This window comes from Lepidochelys olivacea, assembly GCF_965140295.1.
Source record: "Lepidochelys olivacea isolate rLepOli2 genome assembly, chromosome: 1".
In the NCBI taxonomy this organism is placed as follows: domain Eukaryota; kingdom Metazoa; phylum Chordata; order Testudines; family Cheloniidae; genus Lepidochelys; species Lepidochelys olivacea.
The window spans coordinates 204,329,182-204,345,984 of NC_140411.1; the positions used below are offsets into that span (position 1 = coordinate 204,329,182).

The 16,803-nt window shown below is 49.4% G+C and overlaps 1 protein-coding gene across 5 annotated transcripts in view; it reads right to left on the minus strand.

Annotated features, from left to right (window-relative positions):
• The window catches only part of LSAMP (limbic system associated membrane protein), a 1,389,250-nt gene that overhangs the window by 210,443 nt on the left and 1,162,004 nt on the right, over positions 1-16,803 (minus strand). For all 5 annotated transcript variants that reach the window (XM_084611602.1, XM_084611601.1, XM_084611603.1 and 2 more), the window contains one exon: positions 9,389-9,514. In XM_084611602.1, the coding sequence (XP_084467728.1) occupies positions 9,389-9,514 (126 nt within the window). The remainder of the gene's footprint in view (positions 1-9,388; positions 9,515-16,803) is intronic.

Here is a 16,803-nt window from a genome sequence, read left to right on the forward strand (position 1 = left end):
GTAATAAGAAAGCTTTTTCATGTTCAGTTTTTAAAGTCCCTGAGACTGGAGATCAGGGTGGCATTAAACAGCTCAGCAGGTGGAGTGGAATGGGTAGGGAGAGGGAGGAAGGAGCGATTCATTAGCTTGAACAAACCCAAGTACAGAAAAATACACAGTACAATCAGTGTGTTCTCAAACAAAGGTGCCACTTGCATTCTGCCAGTAACTAAGTTACTGGGTTCTTTTCTTGACCATGCACAGAGAGGTTGGATCACAGGTCACAGGGCATGATCTGAGTGGAGCTGCTTCAGAGAGGATAGACTGTAATCTAGCGTCACTGACCAAGGCTGGGTGTGCTGTCTGATAGAGGCCTTATAGCCTCTTCTTACCACATCTGAATGGCAGTGTGTCAGATGGTACAAGGAAGGCCTTGGCATTACTGACCATGCCTGGGTAGTGGCAAGATAACAGGTGTCAGATAGGTTTGCATCTCATGAGAAAAGAGGTGTACTTTTAAAAAAAATGTCAAGGGCATGACAACATGCAACATAACCCCATTAATCTCCCCAAACTGTGTCACAGGGAAGAGCAGCTGGGACTTTGCCTCTTGTGGAGATGAGAGAGCCAGGATATCCCCAGTGAAAGATTTCCTGCAGTGACAATTGATAAATGTATCCACTCTATATAGCTAGTCATAGATACTTATCCCCACTCTAGGTAAATGAAGCACAATTTCCTGCCAAGTCCAATTCAGGTGGTTCCCATCATATTACCATGGGTTAACTTTACAAGCCAAGATGCCAGGTGATCTACTGTAGAGCAGGCTTAACACCTCCAGGCAAGAGAGATATCAATAAAATGGTAGGGAAGAGGAACGTGGTAATGGAATTAGAACTTAGGTCCCAAAAATTCCCAGGTGAAAGCTTTGCCATCCAAGATAAAGGAATAACTCCATTAGTTCCAACTGATAGACAATGACTATTAGACTCTCCATAACTGGATAGCAAGGATGTTTTGGCTTTACAGTCCACTAGCCTGAAGAATAAAAAGGAAAATGGTTCTGCTGGGGAACTGGGGTTACTTTCTCTCCATCTATGTGACACTTTCTGAGGTACCCAGGATTCTGAGGCCCCACGCTAGCACATGCCGTTAGCATGAGAAGACCTTGTCTGTGCCTGCCCTGGATCAGCTCCTCAACTCCACTGGCCACGGCCAACACAAACACTCCCCTCTAGGCCTTGCAGACCCTTCTGTCTCTCTACAGGTGAGCAATAGACACACTCCAACCTCCAAGGTCTCTGAGGGTCTTCCTGGAGCACCTAGAAACTGTTCCACAGATACGCTGATTCCAAAAAACCAGAACCACTCATCTTACCAGTTTCACCTCAAATCACTACTCTGTTTAAATCATACCACTTAGACACTTCCCACAGAACAGCTTTCAGGATCTATGGATGCTACACGTCTACTTCATCCAGTGCACTAAGTGCCCCAACAACTACTAGGTGGCTGAAACCAGCTAATCACCATGCTCTCAAATGAACTTTAACAGGAAAATGATAAAAAGACAAAAACACCCAATCACCTGTGAGTGAACTCTGTTCAAAGTGATCGCTCTATAGCTGACCCCTCAGTCCTCATCTTCAAAGGAAACCTACACAACACCTTAAAAAGACAAGCCTGGGCGCCTAAATTCATTACTCTGCTAGACACTAAAATTCATGGAATGAACAGAGACACTGGACATATGGCTTATCACAACAATCTGTTACCCACTATCCCACTCTTTTGTCCTAGGACTGTAGAGGTGTTAACAGGCCACTCTACTTTGAATGGTGCCTTAGAATATGTGCTAAACAATCTGTTCCACCTTGCATTTAGCTGTGACACTGAGTACCTTTCCCAGATCTCCACCTCGAAAGCTTGTCTCTCTCATCAACAGAAGTTGGTCCAATAAAATATATTATTTCACTCACTTTGTCTCTCAGCACTTAGATATGTTTATAGTGAAAACAAGTATACATTTATTTAACAAAGTACAGAGATTTGAGTGACAGCAAGTAGTAGTATTGTTAACAAATAGTTACATCTAAAATATATTCATAAAACATGCAGTCTAGAACCTAGACTTACTTTACTAGATACCTTCATGTCTTATACAGCAACGCTCACCCAAAGTCCTTTCAGCATTTTCCAGCCAGGCTTGGCTTTGATTTTCCACTCATGAGACAAATCACACTGCCAGCTTGCCTCCTCAGTGAAAGATCCAGCGGATACCTCTGCACTCCCAGATATATCCCAACAACCCACTGTCTTTATTCAAACAGGATTCCTCCTGTTTGTTTTTTCCTGTATACTCCTTTCTTGGAGATTTTGCAGTCTCTTGGTTAGCCTGTGGCTCAGTATGCAAGTAGGGATACACTGTGGAGTATACAATATGCCATACCGAAATGGCCAGATAGGGAGATAAAAGTGTTTGTTACTCCCTACCTAAAAGAAACCTGTTTGAAGCATGTCACCTCTTGGTGACCTGCCTTTATTTCAAGGCGTTAGAAACATAATTTCTAGTATAGATGCATAACATCTCAAATATTACCCTTACATATGTTTCACAATTATGTTGACCAGAAGGCTACTGGCTCTTAGTATAAACTTTACATGCCACCCTTGGGTGAACTACTGTGTGCATACCTGACCCAGGGGATTCCTGTAAAACCCTAGACATCCCGCAAGTGCTTTCTGCCAGTTGGCATTCAGAGGTCCCTGGGTCACAAACTACTCATTCAAAATCCATCTCTGTGCCACCCTGACAGCAATGAAGAATGAATTGGGAGCTGATGACATCCCAAGGAATGACATTTCAGTTTTCATTTCCAGAGTACCACCAAGAATTAAAGCTGATTTGCATTGATATTTGCCATCTGAATTATTAAAGGATTCTTTTTTCCTTGCTTCAAATGATACAGGCAACAGCAAGTCACAATTTAGCAATCTCATGGGGGAGGAAAAGGAGCTTCCTACAGGCAGCTTCTGGGCTTGGAAACTTGTAGCTGATGTGAGAAAAATGTCTGATTTTTCTCCACACCAAGGATGGGAGGGAGAGCGAAGGCAAAGAATAAAATGTTTTTTAATCAAGAATTTTACTTCCCGCATGCACCCATCTATCTTTCTGTGAATGGTAGTTCTAGAGAGTCCATCCCCATGGAATCCGAGCATCATGAGAAGCGTCCCTGTATTCCACTGCATGAGCAGTGGTCCATCTTTTCCTATCACTTGAATTCTTCTCTTCCACTTTCCAGCTGGCAAGAAATAATTCCATTCTTCCAGTACTAACTCAGGTGATTAGCCAAAAAGTGTGCAATGGATAAACTGAATGAAAGAAGAGAGAAATAAGCCAGCCACACCTTTCGGTTAGTGTACAAAACAAAAAGGTAATTCTGCTCCCTGAGATTTTTTTAAATCTCTCTATCTGTCCATTAGCCCTCATATGTAGGCGTGATGACCAGGGAATGAATTCCTTTTGCTCTGCAATCATGTGTTACACCATCCAGCCATATTCTACAGCACTCATTTCAATTGGCTCACTAATCTATCTTCTCCGCTAGAACTGCGTCTAACATTCCAAGCCTATGGGCCTCAAATAGCTCCTGTTTAGAAAGAAAAAATAAAAGAGAACCCTCCAGAGAAATGTGGATAAAGTGAAAGGAGAGAATGAAACCTCCACTGGTCTGAGTGGGTTATACCCAGGGACAGTATTAAGGATCGACTTGCCATTGCTAGAAACAGTAGCATTACCCCATGCAGAGCTGCCTTTCCAGTGATTATCCAAAACCGATTTCTAGGTCTGGCATGTTGTGAGATACAATATCCTAAAATTATGACACTTTGGTTCCTAGGAAAACTCATTTAGATTATTTTTTTTTTTTGAGATTTCTGTATGTGCTAATACTAACATTTCTGTCACCAGGAGGCCTGCATGCTGATATGCATCAGGCAGCCTGGTGACCCAGCCACGAACATGTGAAAAATAGATCAGGACTTTTCAACCAGTGGGTCACCTCCAACCATCTGAGAAAGTACCAACCCCCGCACCATTGATAGGGCCCTGGGGGAACCCAGGCAAGGAAGAAAGCAGCAACTGGTTCTCTTGCTCCCGACTGCCTGGGCTTCACCCCTAGTCTGCCCAGAGGCTATTTCTAGGTCTCAGTTTCTGCATAGTGCACTCCTGCAGGGGAGGAACAGCATCATTCCAAAGTGCTGTGGAACTGGCCTGGAAGCAGCCCTTCTACCACCTCAGAATTGAACACTGTGTGGATGGGGAGGAGGGAAGAAGGGAGACTCCCCCACTCTACTAACCACCCACCCAGAAGCTCAGCTCAGAACCCTCAGAAGCCAGCAGCAAGACCACCATTCAGGCACCATCACTGCATCAAACCCCTACACCAGCTTCAGTATCCCTAACTCCTGCAGGCCCAGCAGGGCCCCGCCCTGCATCTCCCACCTAGCACCCAAAGCCATGCCAGGTTTCTTGCCAGTCCCCTGACCTACCTCACAGTCTTGGTTATAGAAAGAAACCTGGGATGGTCATCCAGGGTTGATAACAGTTGTGATGTGGTTCAGTCACACAGAGACCCCCTTGGGACTGTCACCCAACATGCTGAATTTACCTCTGAGCTTGTTTTCCCTGCCATCTTGGGACTCCAGAACCCTTCCTTGTTGAGCCAGACATGCTAGCCTGCTGCAACACAGACCCACGTCGGGTCCATGCCCAAAAACTGCAGACTTTAACCAAAAACTGCTCAGCAGGTCACCTGTCTCCAGCACCCAGATCCCAATGGGATCCAAACCCCAAATAAATCCGTTTTACTCTGTATAAAGCGTATACAGGGTAAACTCATAAATTGTCCGCCCTTTATAACACTGATAGAGAGATATGCACAGCTGTTTGCTCCCCCAGGTATTAATCACTTACTCTGGGTACAATAATAAACAAAAGTGATTTTATTAAGTATAAACAAATAGGATTTAAGTGGTTTCAAATAATAATGGACAGAACAAAGTAAGTTACCAAGCACAATAAAACAAAATACACAAGTCTAAGCCTAATACATTAAGAAACTGTTGACAGGTAAATCTCACCCTCAGATGTTCCAATAAGCTTCTTTCACAGACTATACTCCTTCCAAGTCTGGGCCCAATTCTTTCCCCGGTACAGTCCTTGTTAGTTCCAGCAGCCATCTTAGCTGAAAAGCAGGGGCTTTCTCATGACTGAGACTCCCTTCGTCCTGCTCCACCCCCTTTTATAGCTTTAGCATAAGGCAGAAGGGGTGGGTGTGTGACATGGTCACATGTCACTGTAAGACCTCATTCTTCATTACCCATGTCAGTACACAGGAAGGTTTGGAGGTAAATAAACCCATTCACAACCAATTGTCCTAGTCAATGGGAACCATCAAGATCTTAAGCCACCATTAATGGCCCACACTTTGCATAATTACAATAGGATCTCAGAGTTATACTTCATATTCCTATTTTCTAATACAAGAATGATACATTCATACAGATAGGATTATAAGCTTTGTAATGACACCTTACAAGAGACCTTTTCCATAAAGCATATTCCAGTTACCTTATATTCACACTCATAAGCATATTTCCATAAATCATTATGGAGTGCAACGTCACAATGGTTTTTTCATAGGTCCAATTATACAAGGCTCAGAGGAACAGAAACATACGTATCCTAAACCATTTTGGAAACCACTTAAAGTTATCTAAGGTAGCTTTTTGATGTTTAATATTATGGTGATTTTAGGACCAAATGCATTATACTCTTGGAAATGGGAGATTCCCAGATCCTTTCTAGTGGGACAAGACACATGTTTCTAAGTGGGATAGGTCCAGAATAGATTTAGGATTGTCAATTAATTACATTAACGATAAATTATGTTTGCATTGAAGCCTAGGTTCCTCAGTACTAAAACAGGCCCTATTGTGCTAGGTGCTGTACAAAACATACAAATTAAAGATGAACCCCCGCCCTGAAGAAATTATAATGTAACCATAAGAAATGAGACAACAGATGGATATTAATAGGAGATCACACACAAAGCCCCACACACCCAATGAGACAATACTGGTCAGTGTGACAGACAGTGATTTCAGCAGACCAATCATTGCTGAGGTTGTTTGTAGGCATTATGGCAGAGGAAAGGTTTAAAGGAGGGATCTGAAGGAGGGCAATGGAGGTGGCTTTGCAGATGGTTTACAGGTAGCTCCTTCCATGCAGAGGGGACAGCATAGGAGAAAGCATGAAGCTGCACGCTGTAAAATTTAACAAATGGGCCATGAAAACTGGCACCTTTGGGAGAATGGATCAACATCTGGAGAGCACATAAGAGAACCAGTAGGAGGGGGATAGATCATGAATGATCTCAAAGGTGACAAAACACAGTGTGTTTAAAGTGGTTGAGAAGTGGGAGCCAGTAGAGGGACACCAAGAGAGAGGTGAGGTGACAAGCAATGAGCCAGGAAAACAGTCTTTGCAGTTGTGCTCTGAATGGATAGAGGTGGGGCAAGATGTGATTGGTCTAGGCTGCAGAGGAAGAAGTTGCACTAGTTGAGACAGGTGATGAAGGCCTGGATGAGAGTCCAGGCAACATGGACTGCCCCTCCTGCATCTCAGAATGATGCAATTCCACATTTGTTTAAAAAAAAAAAGGCGGGGGGTGGGGCAGGGGACCTTTTCCTGGCTAGCCTTGGTGTTGTTTTAATGGCCACTCTTTGAAAGCCCCAAAATTGGCTTGGCATATTAGAAGTAATCCTGATGTGGATCAATCAGTGGGCAAAGTACGGGTGAGGCAGATAAAGGGGCATGCCATGTGCAATTTATTGTATGGCTCTGCAATCGATCACATGCATATAGCAACCATCCATCTACAGCAGGGGTGGGCAAACTTTTTGGCCTGAGGGTCACATCGGTGTTGCAAAACTGTATGGAGGGCAGGGTAGGGAAGGCTGTGCCTTCTCAAACATCCTGGCCCCCGCTCGCTCCCACTTCCCGCCCCCCGACTGTCCCTCCTCAGAACCCCTAACCCATCCAACCGCCCTGCTCCCTGTCCCCTTATTGCCCCGACCCGTATCCACACCCCCACAGGCCCCTTGGGACTCCCATGCCTATACAACACCCCCTGTTCCCCGACTGCCCTGCCAGAACCTCCACCCCATCCAACCACCCCCTGCTCCCTGTCCCCTGACTGCCCCCGGGACCCCCTGATCTCTATCCACACCCCCGTCCCTAACTGTCCCCCGGGATCACACCCCCATCCACCATCCAACCGCCCCCTGCTCCCTGTCCCCTGACTGCCCCGACCCCTATCCACAACCCTGCCCCCAGACAGGCCCCCTGGGACTCTCCTGCCTATCCAACTGCCCCCTGCTCCCTGCCTGCCCCATGGGACCCTCTGCACCTTATCCAACTCCCCCGCCACCCCCTTACCATGCTGCTCAGAGAGGCAGGAGCTCGCAGCCGCAGCACCTGCGCTGCCCAGCAGGAGCGGCAGCCCAGAGCACTGGCGGCATGGTGCACTGAGGCTGTGGGGGAGGGGCGGGAGACTAGCCTCCCTGACTGGGAGCTCAGGGGCTGGGCAGGACGGGCCCACGGACCGTAGTTTGCCCACCTCTGATCTACAGTCTCTAGTTATCAAAAATGCCTATTACTGTAGGATCTGAACACTGACATAGGTGGTATCTCTCAAATCTGGAACTCTTGTATTAAATCTTCATGGAAACTAATATCCATGTATTAACTGAAACAATGCTAAAAAACGCTCGGCCCATGACAAGGAAATGTCTCCCACTTGAATATGAAGAGAAAGAATTAGAGGTGAAGACTGAAATTCTGATACAGCAAGGAGATCAATAAGAAATGCATCTTATAGCAAAACTGCCCCTGGGGAGTAAGCGGATTGTAAATATACAACTTAATTAAAGAAAAAAATAGGTCATTTTCCTACACCTCAGTGGCACATGCACACTCAACATTGACAATAACAGAAGAGAAGAACCAGGCACTTGATGACACAACAAAGAAATCACTCTCTCTCCCAGTCTCTGTTCTCACCTCCGTCTCTTCCTGGCAGTGTTTTTACTCTCTCTCCTTCCATTTATGCTAGAGATAGGCCAAAACCACAAAATAAAGGTCTGGATTTCAGATGTCCCAAAGCTGTTCAGAGTGGGAGTATTCTGATTTGGCTCATGGGGGCAAGACAGGAAACGTGGAGTAGAATCTAAACTCCCCCCAAATTTGGAGTGGGGAGAAGGGGTGTGCTGGATGCAGCATTCGGATTGAGTCCCATCTCTAATTCCATCGAGTTCTCTCTCTCCCCATCTCTTTTTCTCCTCCTTCCCTGACTCTCTCCCTCTCTGGTTGCTGACTAGGATGATGATTAGTTTCACAGTCTCTTGCACTTGAAGAAAGTTTCTGCTCTGGCAGCCTGGAGCCTTCCACAGTAAACAAACAATACCTTGTTGTAAATCCCATATTCAAGGCCTGATCCTGCCCCCATGGGAGTTTTCCCCATTGACTTGAATAGAACCAGGAGCTAGCTATAAATGAGAGCAGGGGAGGAGAACATCTCCCCTCAAAGAAAAGCATTGGGAGGGACGAAGAAGAGGCACATTTGTCCTGTTCTCTTCCCTGTGATAAATCTTGAAGGGATGAATACTCAGGAGACTCCCTGCTTCCCTAGCTGTCTTCCCCATGGGGGTCAGTGGGGCTAATGACAGGAATGTTTGCTCTCCAAGGCTGCCAATTGCTGCAATAGCAAAGGAGCAATTAATAATGGAGCAGAGCTGGCTGATTTCTTCCTTGCTCTGTGCCTTACTGGGTCCTCCTTTTCCGCCATCTTATCCTTTAGGGGGTGCACAGCTGCTGTCTACAAAGCTGAAAGTAGCATATGACGACTCATCTCACCACATGCCTCCTCTTTGATGCAAAAGGATTGGAAGCCAATTTGGTGGTTTTCAAAGGGTCCTACTGGACTTCTTATTAGATGAGTAAGATCTCCCCTTCCCTCTCTGCAATTAGTGGATGTGGTCCCTTTGCCCCTGCAGTCTGCCTTGTTGGTACCAGAAATTACAGCAGCTACATGAAGAGAACAGCTAAGATGCAAACAGAGGGTCAAGCATATACAGCTCCTAATGGAGACCATTTAAAAGGTTCCCTGAGACAAACTATTATGTCCTGTAGAGCCTAACGAACAAAATACCCCCCATGCATTTAAAGTGTTCCTTGGCATTGCTCATCACATGGACTTATCACTCTTTGTAGCTGCCAAACTCACGATTGAAACCTCCTCTGGTCACCAGCACAGTGTATGCATAAGAGCTATGCAGTGTGACTTACCTGTCGGGGTGAGGTGTCTCCAGGTGATGACAGGCTCGGGGCGTCCATTTGCCATGCACACCAGGGTCACGTTGCTGCCCTCATTCACAGTGACATCCGAGGAGATATTGGAGATTTTTGGTGGAACTGTGAAGACAAAAGAATGATGGAGCAGGTTACCCAGAGTTCTGAGGCCCCATGAGCCTGACACACCCAGAGTCAGCCATTGAACCTGCTCACAGATAGAACTAATTACTACTATGACTACTATTTGTTAAGCTCCACCACTGCTGAAAACATAGAGGAAGTTCTAGTCTTGGCCTCAAGAAGCTTGCAGTCTAAATAGAGATGCAAAACAATTCAGGCACAGAATCCTCTAGATGATCCAGAGGATGTTTCTACCTGACAGCAGAGGCCCGACCTGAGTGACCACCTTGAGGTACTGACAAAAAAATCATCAGTTGCTTACTGGAGGTGAGGCCTCCACTGATGCTGAAGCAGAATTGTGCTCAGTCAGTTTATGGATATTTATTTGGGAGTTACTGTAAGGCAGGAAATTGCTCATGGAGAAGAGTCTCTGGCTCATGGGCCTTTTAATGTTTGCTTGCTACGTGCATGCCAGCATTTCTCACTTACAGAAGGTGTGTGATCACTTGGGGGCTTCCTGGAGTTGGTGTGTTTAAAGAAGGGATTTGAAGGAAGGAAGGGTTGGCCACTTGGAGCACCAGAGAGAGAGGTCCAGGGGTAAGCAATGACATGGAAGGATATAGGGAACGGTTGTGTAGGGAGGCTTGGGCAGAGAGAAAGGAGCAAGGGAGAGAAAGGGGGAAGTGGAATGGAGATATAGGCAAGGCCAGAGGAAAGTCAGCTGGGCTGAATGCCCTTAAGAAGCAGTTTGCATTGACTAAGGTTACTGCCTTACACAATTCCTTGAATGCCAAGGGGATAAATTCAGTAATGATGTAAATAGTGTTGTTGGGGAGTTAAACAGCAGATGCAAGCCATAAAGCAGCATAGCATGCGTGGATGTGGCATTCAGCAAGTGTGCCAAATGAGCACAACTTTTACACACTGGGAGGATGGAAGGGGGATATAGAATTGGAAGAGTAACCAGCAAAAAACCAAGGGAGTAAGGCTGAGGAGAGGAATGTTTAATAATACACCCTCCTGTTAGCTGCTTCCTGACTACTCAGCTATAAGAATGATCCCCCGGGGATATCACTGCTCTGAATATCTGCCTATGGCAATCACATTGTGTTGCAGTGCAGTGCAAGCGTCTAGCATTCTGATCACAGGCTATTATCATGCTGGTGTTGCTTTATGTTTGGTAAGGGTTGGGTACTCACAGAACTTGCAAGCAACTTGCGTGACTGAACTGGGGAAGCACTAAAGTGTAAGTAGGTGCCACAACTGTCACAGTATTTCAATCTCATTTCCACATTCAAAACAGCCCAGCTGGGTCCTTCTACAGTTCTGATTGCCCATCTAGCTGGCTTCTGCAGAGCCAGGCCTAGAGGCACTGTGCAAACTTCCTAACTCACACTGGGCACAGGCCAAGGCTATGTATTAGCTATTATTACATCTCCTGAGCACAGACAAAGGCATCCTGCTGAACACGGCACTGTTTTGTTGGCAATGTAAACAATTGCTCACCATAGGTTGAGCTTGCAGCTTGCCATACTTGTTTCATTTGTGATCTAAGTGGCCAGATTTTAACCCAATACAACTAACTAGCTCCTCCAGTTCTTAACTATCTAAAGCAAACTCTGTTGTGGAGTGTTGCAGCTGGTGATAATATTTCTGTAGCATGTTTCATCCAGAAATATCCCAATAGGCTTCACAATGAATATTCACCCAATCTGGAGTGAAGGGCAGCAGCCAGAACATAGGGCAATGCACCACACTGTGGGGATAAGGAGAAAGGAAATGTTGGTTAAGGATACTGGAATAAACCCTTGTCTCACAAAAAGTACCATGCAATCTTTAATATCCAGAAGAGTGGACAAGACTTTCCTTTGAGGATCCTTAAAATCCTCCATAGAGGTAACATTTGGTCTATTGTGGGAATTCTAAGGGTTGAGCTGACTTCACTAGGATTTGAACTTGTGTCTCCAAGTACCTGAAGGTTAGGCCACTACGTCTTCCCCTGAGGCAGTACAGATTGTTCAAGTCTCCTTTCTCACATTAATGTCTCACATCCATGCTTCAAGCTCAGGGGATGCAGGGGAGCTCAGTAAAAAGATTGTTCTTCTCCCCACCCCTCTCATTCTCAGCTTTAGAATGTATATGGGGAGTGAAACAAGATCCTTTTCTGCTTTGTTTACCACAGAGTAAACAGACCGATGCTCCGTTCCCCCGGCCAAGTTGGTTGACGGCCCTTTGGAGGCAGAGATGCCCATACAAATTGACTGGGAGGAAGAAAGGCTGCCCACCTGTTCCACCACATTCTTAGGAATGTCCTTAACATCCATGATTGTCCAGAATTACCTCTAGAATTGTCTCTAGCCCCAACTTCATGGCCAGTGTTTCAGAGTCAAGGTGAAAAGTGGAGAGCACAGGGCTGCTATGTGTACAACTCCCAGTAGAGCTTGGCTGAGTGACTGAATTTCATCTGCCATTTTGTTGCCCAGTGTTGATAAATGCAAAGTAATACACATTGGAAAACATAATCCCAACTGTACATATTGTGACAGGGTCAGGCCAGATGGCTACAGGACAGTGATTTTTTTATTTGCATAACAAACTTACAAAGTAAAAACAGCAGCATATGCAATGTGTAACAAAGCAACCAATCACAATTGTTTTCTCATTAGCTTCAGGGGAGGGAAATGTTCAAGCTTGCTTGGGCCCAGAGCGAGGGGGCTTCATCGACTCTCGTGGTCTTCCATCCCTTCGAGTTACCTGGCGCCACGCCCGAGTGTCACCAACAATTCCTTCCTCTGAAAGCACCCAACAAGAGGGGCAGGCTGTGGGGTGGACAATCCGGGGGGGGTGAGGGGGGGACACGTGCACCCACGTGTGAAAGGACCCCTCTAAGGTGGTGGTGTCCGGAGCAGCAATGCCTGGGGCTGGGGTCCCTTACTCTCTCGTCCAATCAAAGGGTCAGACAAAAGGACGCGGACGGGGACACGGAGCAGAGAACCTCGGACAGCGCCTACTGCTCCTCAAAAGTATCAAGGGAGTGGGCGGACGCTGCCCAGAGGAACTCAGCCCGGATACGTGAAAAGACCGAGGATCGAAAAATGGCCCCACAGTCAGAGGAAACTCCATCGGCCAACCTCCTCTCTCTGGTTTTATAGATGGCCATTTTAGCCAGGGCCAGGAGGAGGTTAACTAGGAGATCCCGTGACTTTGTGAGGCCACGGATGGGGAGTGCATAAATAAAAAGGTGAGGGGAAAAATGCAACCAAAAACGTAATAGGAGATTTGTGAGGAGCTGGAGCAGGGGCTGCAGCCTGGCACACTCCAAATATACATGCGCCAGGGTTTCCCTCACACCACAAAAGGGACAAGTATCTGGGACGAGGGTGAACCGCGCCAAATACGTGCCCGTGCTCACAGCTCCATGAAGGAGCTGCCAACTGATGTCCCCGACGGGCCTCGGAACCAAGGTGGAATATAGGCTGGCCCACCGAGGCTGCTCACCCTCCAAAGATGGCAGAAGATCTCGCCACTTTGTGTCGGGCGGGACACTAGGGTGAGGACGTGAAGGGTGTGGAGCACGAGCGTGTATAGATGTTTCCTTGTTGCGGTTTGGAAGCGTACCGGCTGCAGTTCATGCAGCTGGCTCGCAGTGAAGGGGTGAGAGGGTCTGCGGGGCAGGGGTCCAATTAAAAAGTCCGGCGGGCCTCGGGTAGAGGGTGGGTGGGGCGTGCCCTCGAGCAGGACCCGGTCGAGGTAAGCTCGAGCAGCGGGCGGCAAAGCAGCCTTCGCCTCTTGAAGTATGCGCCGGGGGGTGTGAGGTCTGGAGAGCCCCATGCACCGGGCGAGCGTCCGGGGATCCAGCCAGTCTCCCCGGTTGTACTCCAGAAGATCTCCGACTCTTGTGACTTCTGCCAGGATCTAGCTCTGGTGCACCGAGCGGGACTCCGCCACCTGCACACGGAGCTGGAGTTTGTGTAGCAGGGGCTCCGCGAGGAGATCTAGCCCCTCGGTGGCCGCCACGGACCTGGTCGTTAAAAACAGTTTCCAAGTCTGGAGGGGGTCCGGGTAGAAGACCGGCAGCCTCGAGAGGTCTGGCGGAAGACCTCCCGGATGGAGATAAAAGAGCTGCCGGTCATATCGGAGCCCTCGGATGTGGCGCAGGATGGCATGCGCCAGTGTGCTCCACACCGAACTGCCTGCACCATAGAGGAGCCTCTGTAGGGCCTGGAGGCGAAAGACACGGACCTGAGTGTGTAGACACTTCAGGCCCTGTCCTCCTTCCTTCAGGGGTAGATGAAGAACCCCTACAGGGGGCCAGTGTGTTGCTGACCAAAAGAACCCCAGAATCAATGTCCGGAGGTTGGTCAGGAAACCCGGGGCCGGGACCAGGGTGTTGAGCCGGTACCAGAGTGTGGACAGGACTAGCTGATTAAGCACCAGCGCTCTCCCTTGGAGGGAGAGACATCGGAGTAGTCCCATCCATTTCCGGAGACGCTCTATCACCCTGCCCTCTAAATTGTCCCAGTTTTCCGGCAGAGAGGGATGCGTGGCAGAAAGTTAAATGCCGAGGTAGAGCAGCGGACCCACGCTCCACTGGATGGTCTGAAGCGCGGGTAGGAGGGAGCTCGCCTGCTGCCAGTCTCCTACCGCCAAGCCAGAGCTCTTGACCCAGTTGACCCAGGCGGAGGAGGCTGCCGAATAGATGGCCTGGCAAGCCTCCACCCGCGCCAAGTCGCCGGGGTCCTGGATCACGAGGAGCACATCATCAGCGTACGCCGACAAGATCATCTGCAGCTCCGGTTCCCGCAGCACCAACCCTGTCAACCTCCTGCGGAAGAGACAGAGGAAGGGCTCGATAGCCAGAGCGTACAGCTGGCCTGAGAGGGGGCACCCCTGCCGTACTCCTTGCCCGAAGCTGACCGGTTTGGTCAGGGTCCAGTTGAGCTTAACCAGACACTCTGCGGAAGTGTACAGCACCCGGAGAAAACCCACAAACTGGGGTCAGAAGCCAAACTGCAGAGTGCTCAGGAGGTACCCGTGGTCCACCCTATCGAAAGCCTTCTCCTCATCTAGGGACAGTAGGGAGAACGACAGACCTTCTCTACACCCGAGTTCCAAAAGGTCCCGAACCATAAATAGGTTATCAAAGATACTGCGGTCCGGAACGATGTAGGTCTGGTCTGGGTGGATCACGTCCGCCAGCACAGACCGTAGCCGTCGCGAGATTGCTTTCGCTACGATTTTATAGTCCGTGCTGAGGAGCGAGACGGGACGTCAATTTCGTAAATCACGGAGGTCCCACTTCTTCGGCAATAAGGCGAGCACAGCTCGCCTGCACGAAAGAGGGAGGACCCCGCTCTGCAGAGACTCGGCCCAGACGGTGACTAGGTCTGGGCCGAGGACGTCCCAAAAGACGCGGTAGAACTCCACGGTCAGCCTGTCCATGCCTGGAGACTTATTAGTGGGCATACGACGGAGGGCTTCCAAGAACTCGGCCAGAGTGAGAGGCAATTCTAGCCAGTCTCGGTCATTCACGCTGACCGTAGGGAGCTCCTCCCAAAGCACTCTGCAAGCGCTAGGGTCGGTCGGATCTGGGGAGAAAAGACTTGTGTAGAAGGCTCGGGCCCTCCCGCACATCTCCATGGTTCCGTGAGGGGGGTGCCGTCTTCTGCAAGGAGGCAGGTGACGTGTTTCTTAACCCCCCTCGTTTTCTCCAGGGCACAGAAGAAGCGGGAGCCGCGATCCATCTCCCGAAGGAGGCGGATGCGGGATCGAACAAAGGCGCCCCGGGCCTGATGGTCCTCGAGGGCCAGGAGCTCCTCCCACTTCTCCAGGCATGCTCCGCAGAGGAGCGAGTCTTCGGGGCTGGCGGCCAAACGCCTCTCCAGCTCTAAGACCTCCCGTTCCAACTGCTCTATCACCCCACTTCTCCGTCGGCTGGTGCCCCGGGTGTAGTCACGGAAGAAAAGCCGGGCGCGCACCTTCCCCAGGTCCCACCATTGCCGCGCCGAGGGAAAGGCATGCCGCTGCCCTCACCAGGCCAGCCAGAATTCCCGGAAGGACATCACGAAGCCTTCGCCCTCCAACAGGCTGTTGTTAAAATGCCAATAGGCCAGCCCCGGCCTCTCCGCACAGAGGGAGGTTGTCACGGTGGTTAGGTGATGGTCAGAAAATGGGGCCAGCCGAATGCTGGAGGAGAGGCTCGTGAGAGATGGAAGCGTGATAAATAAATGCGGTCCAACTGGGAGTGGCTCGACCGATGGGCTTCCACCTGGACAAAGGTGAACGTGGAAGTGTCATCTGGGTGGTGGTCATGCCAGATGTCCACTAGGGAGTGATATTCAACTATCTCCCGGAGGGTGTCCGCGGCGGCCGGGCTCTGCTCTGTCCCTGAGTGGTCTCGCTCCTCGAGGGTGGTATTCAAATCCCCTCCCAGGACCAGGCACTTATGAGAATGTAAGGTGCCAAGGAAGGCGGACGCCTGCTGATAAAATTGCAGCAGCTCCGGGCCCGATGTCGGGGCATAGACGTTAATAAGGTTAACCACGAGCCCCTCTATATAGACCTGGAGATGCAGCAGGCGACCCAGCACGGCCTCGGCGACCCCTAGCACCTCGGGCCGTAGTTCGGGGGAGAACAGGGTCGCCACTCCAGCCTGACGAATCATGGAATGGCTAAAGTAGACCCTGTCCCCCCACTCCAGCTGCCAACTGTCTTCGGCGGTCAGATCCATATGGGTCTCCTGCAGGAAAATCACAGAGTACCCTCCCTCCCAAAGGAAGGAGAGCACCTGGGACCTGCGGAGAGCCATCCTACAACCCCAGGTGTTCAACGTTGCGATGGTGAGAAGTGTCATGGGAGGGGGCCGGGGGGGGATCCTCACTGGCAGGGACGCTTGCATCCCCCAGCGGGCTGCGCAACAGTCCTTGACCCATCCCGTAGGTGAGTAATTGGTCACGGAAGACGCGGACCCGCCAGTAGGCCACGGCATCCTGCTTCCCCATCCCTTTACCTTCCCCCATGAGGGCCCTTGTGGCCCGGAGGATTTGAAAAAAATCCCCCCATCGCTGGAGAGCAAGCTGTACCTTGTTGCAGGAGCCACGGACATCCTCTAAAAACTTCCGCAGCTCTCCTCGCAGCTCATGGGGGTTTGGGGTTACGGTTTACTGGTTGTTCCCCGGCGGGACCCTTGGTGCAGCCCCGTGGTCCACTAAAACGGACAAGCAGGGTGCGGACCCCCAACCGAGTGCCTGATGGGCTGGAGCTTCTAGGCCTGCCTCAAGCTCTGGGGC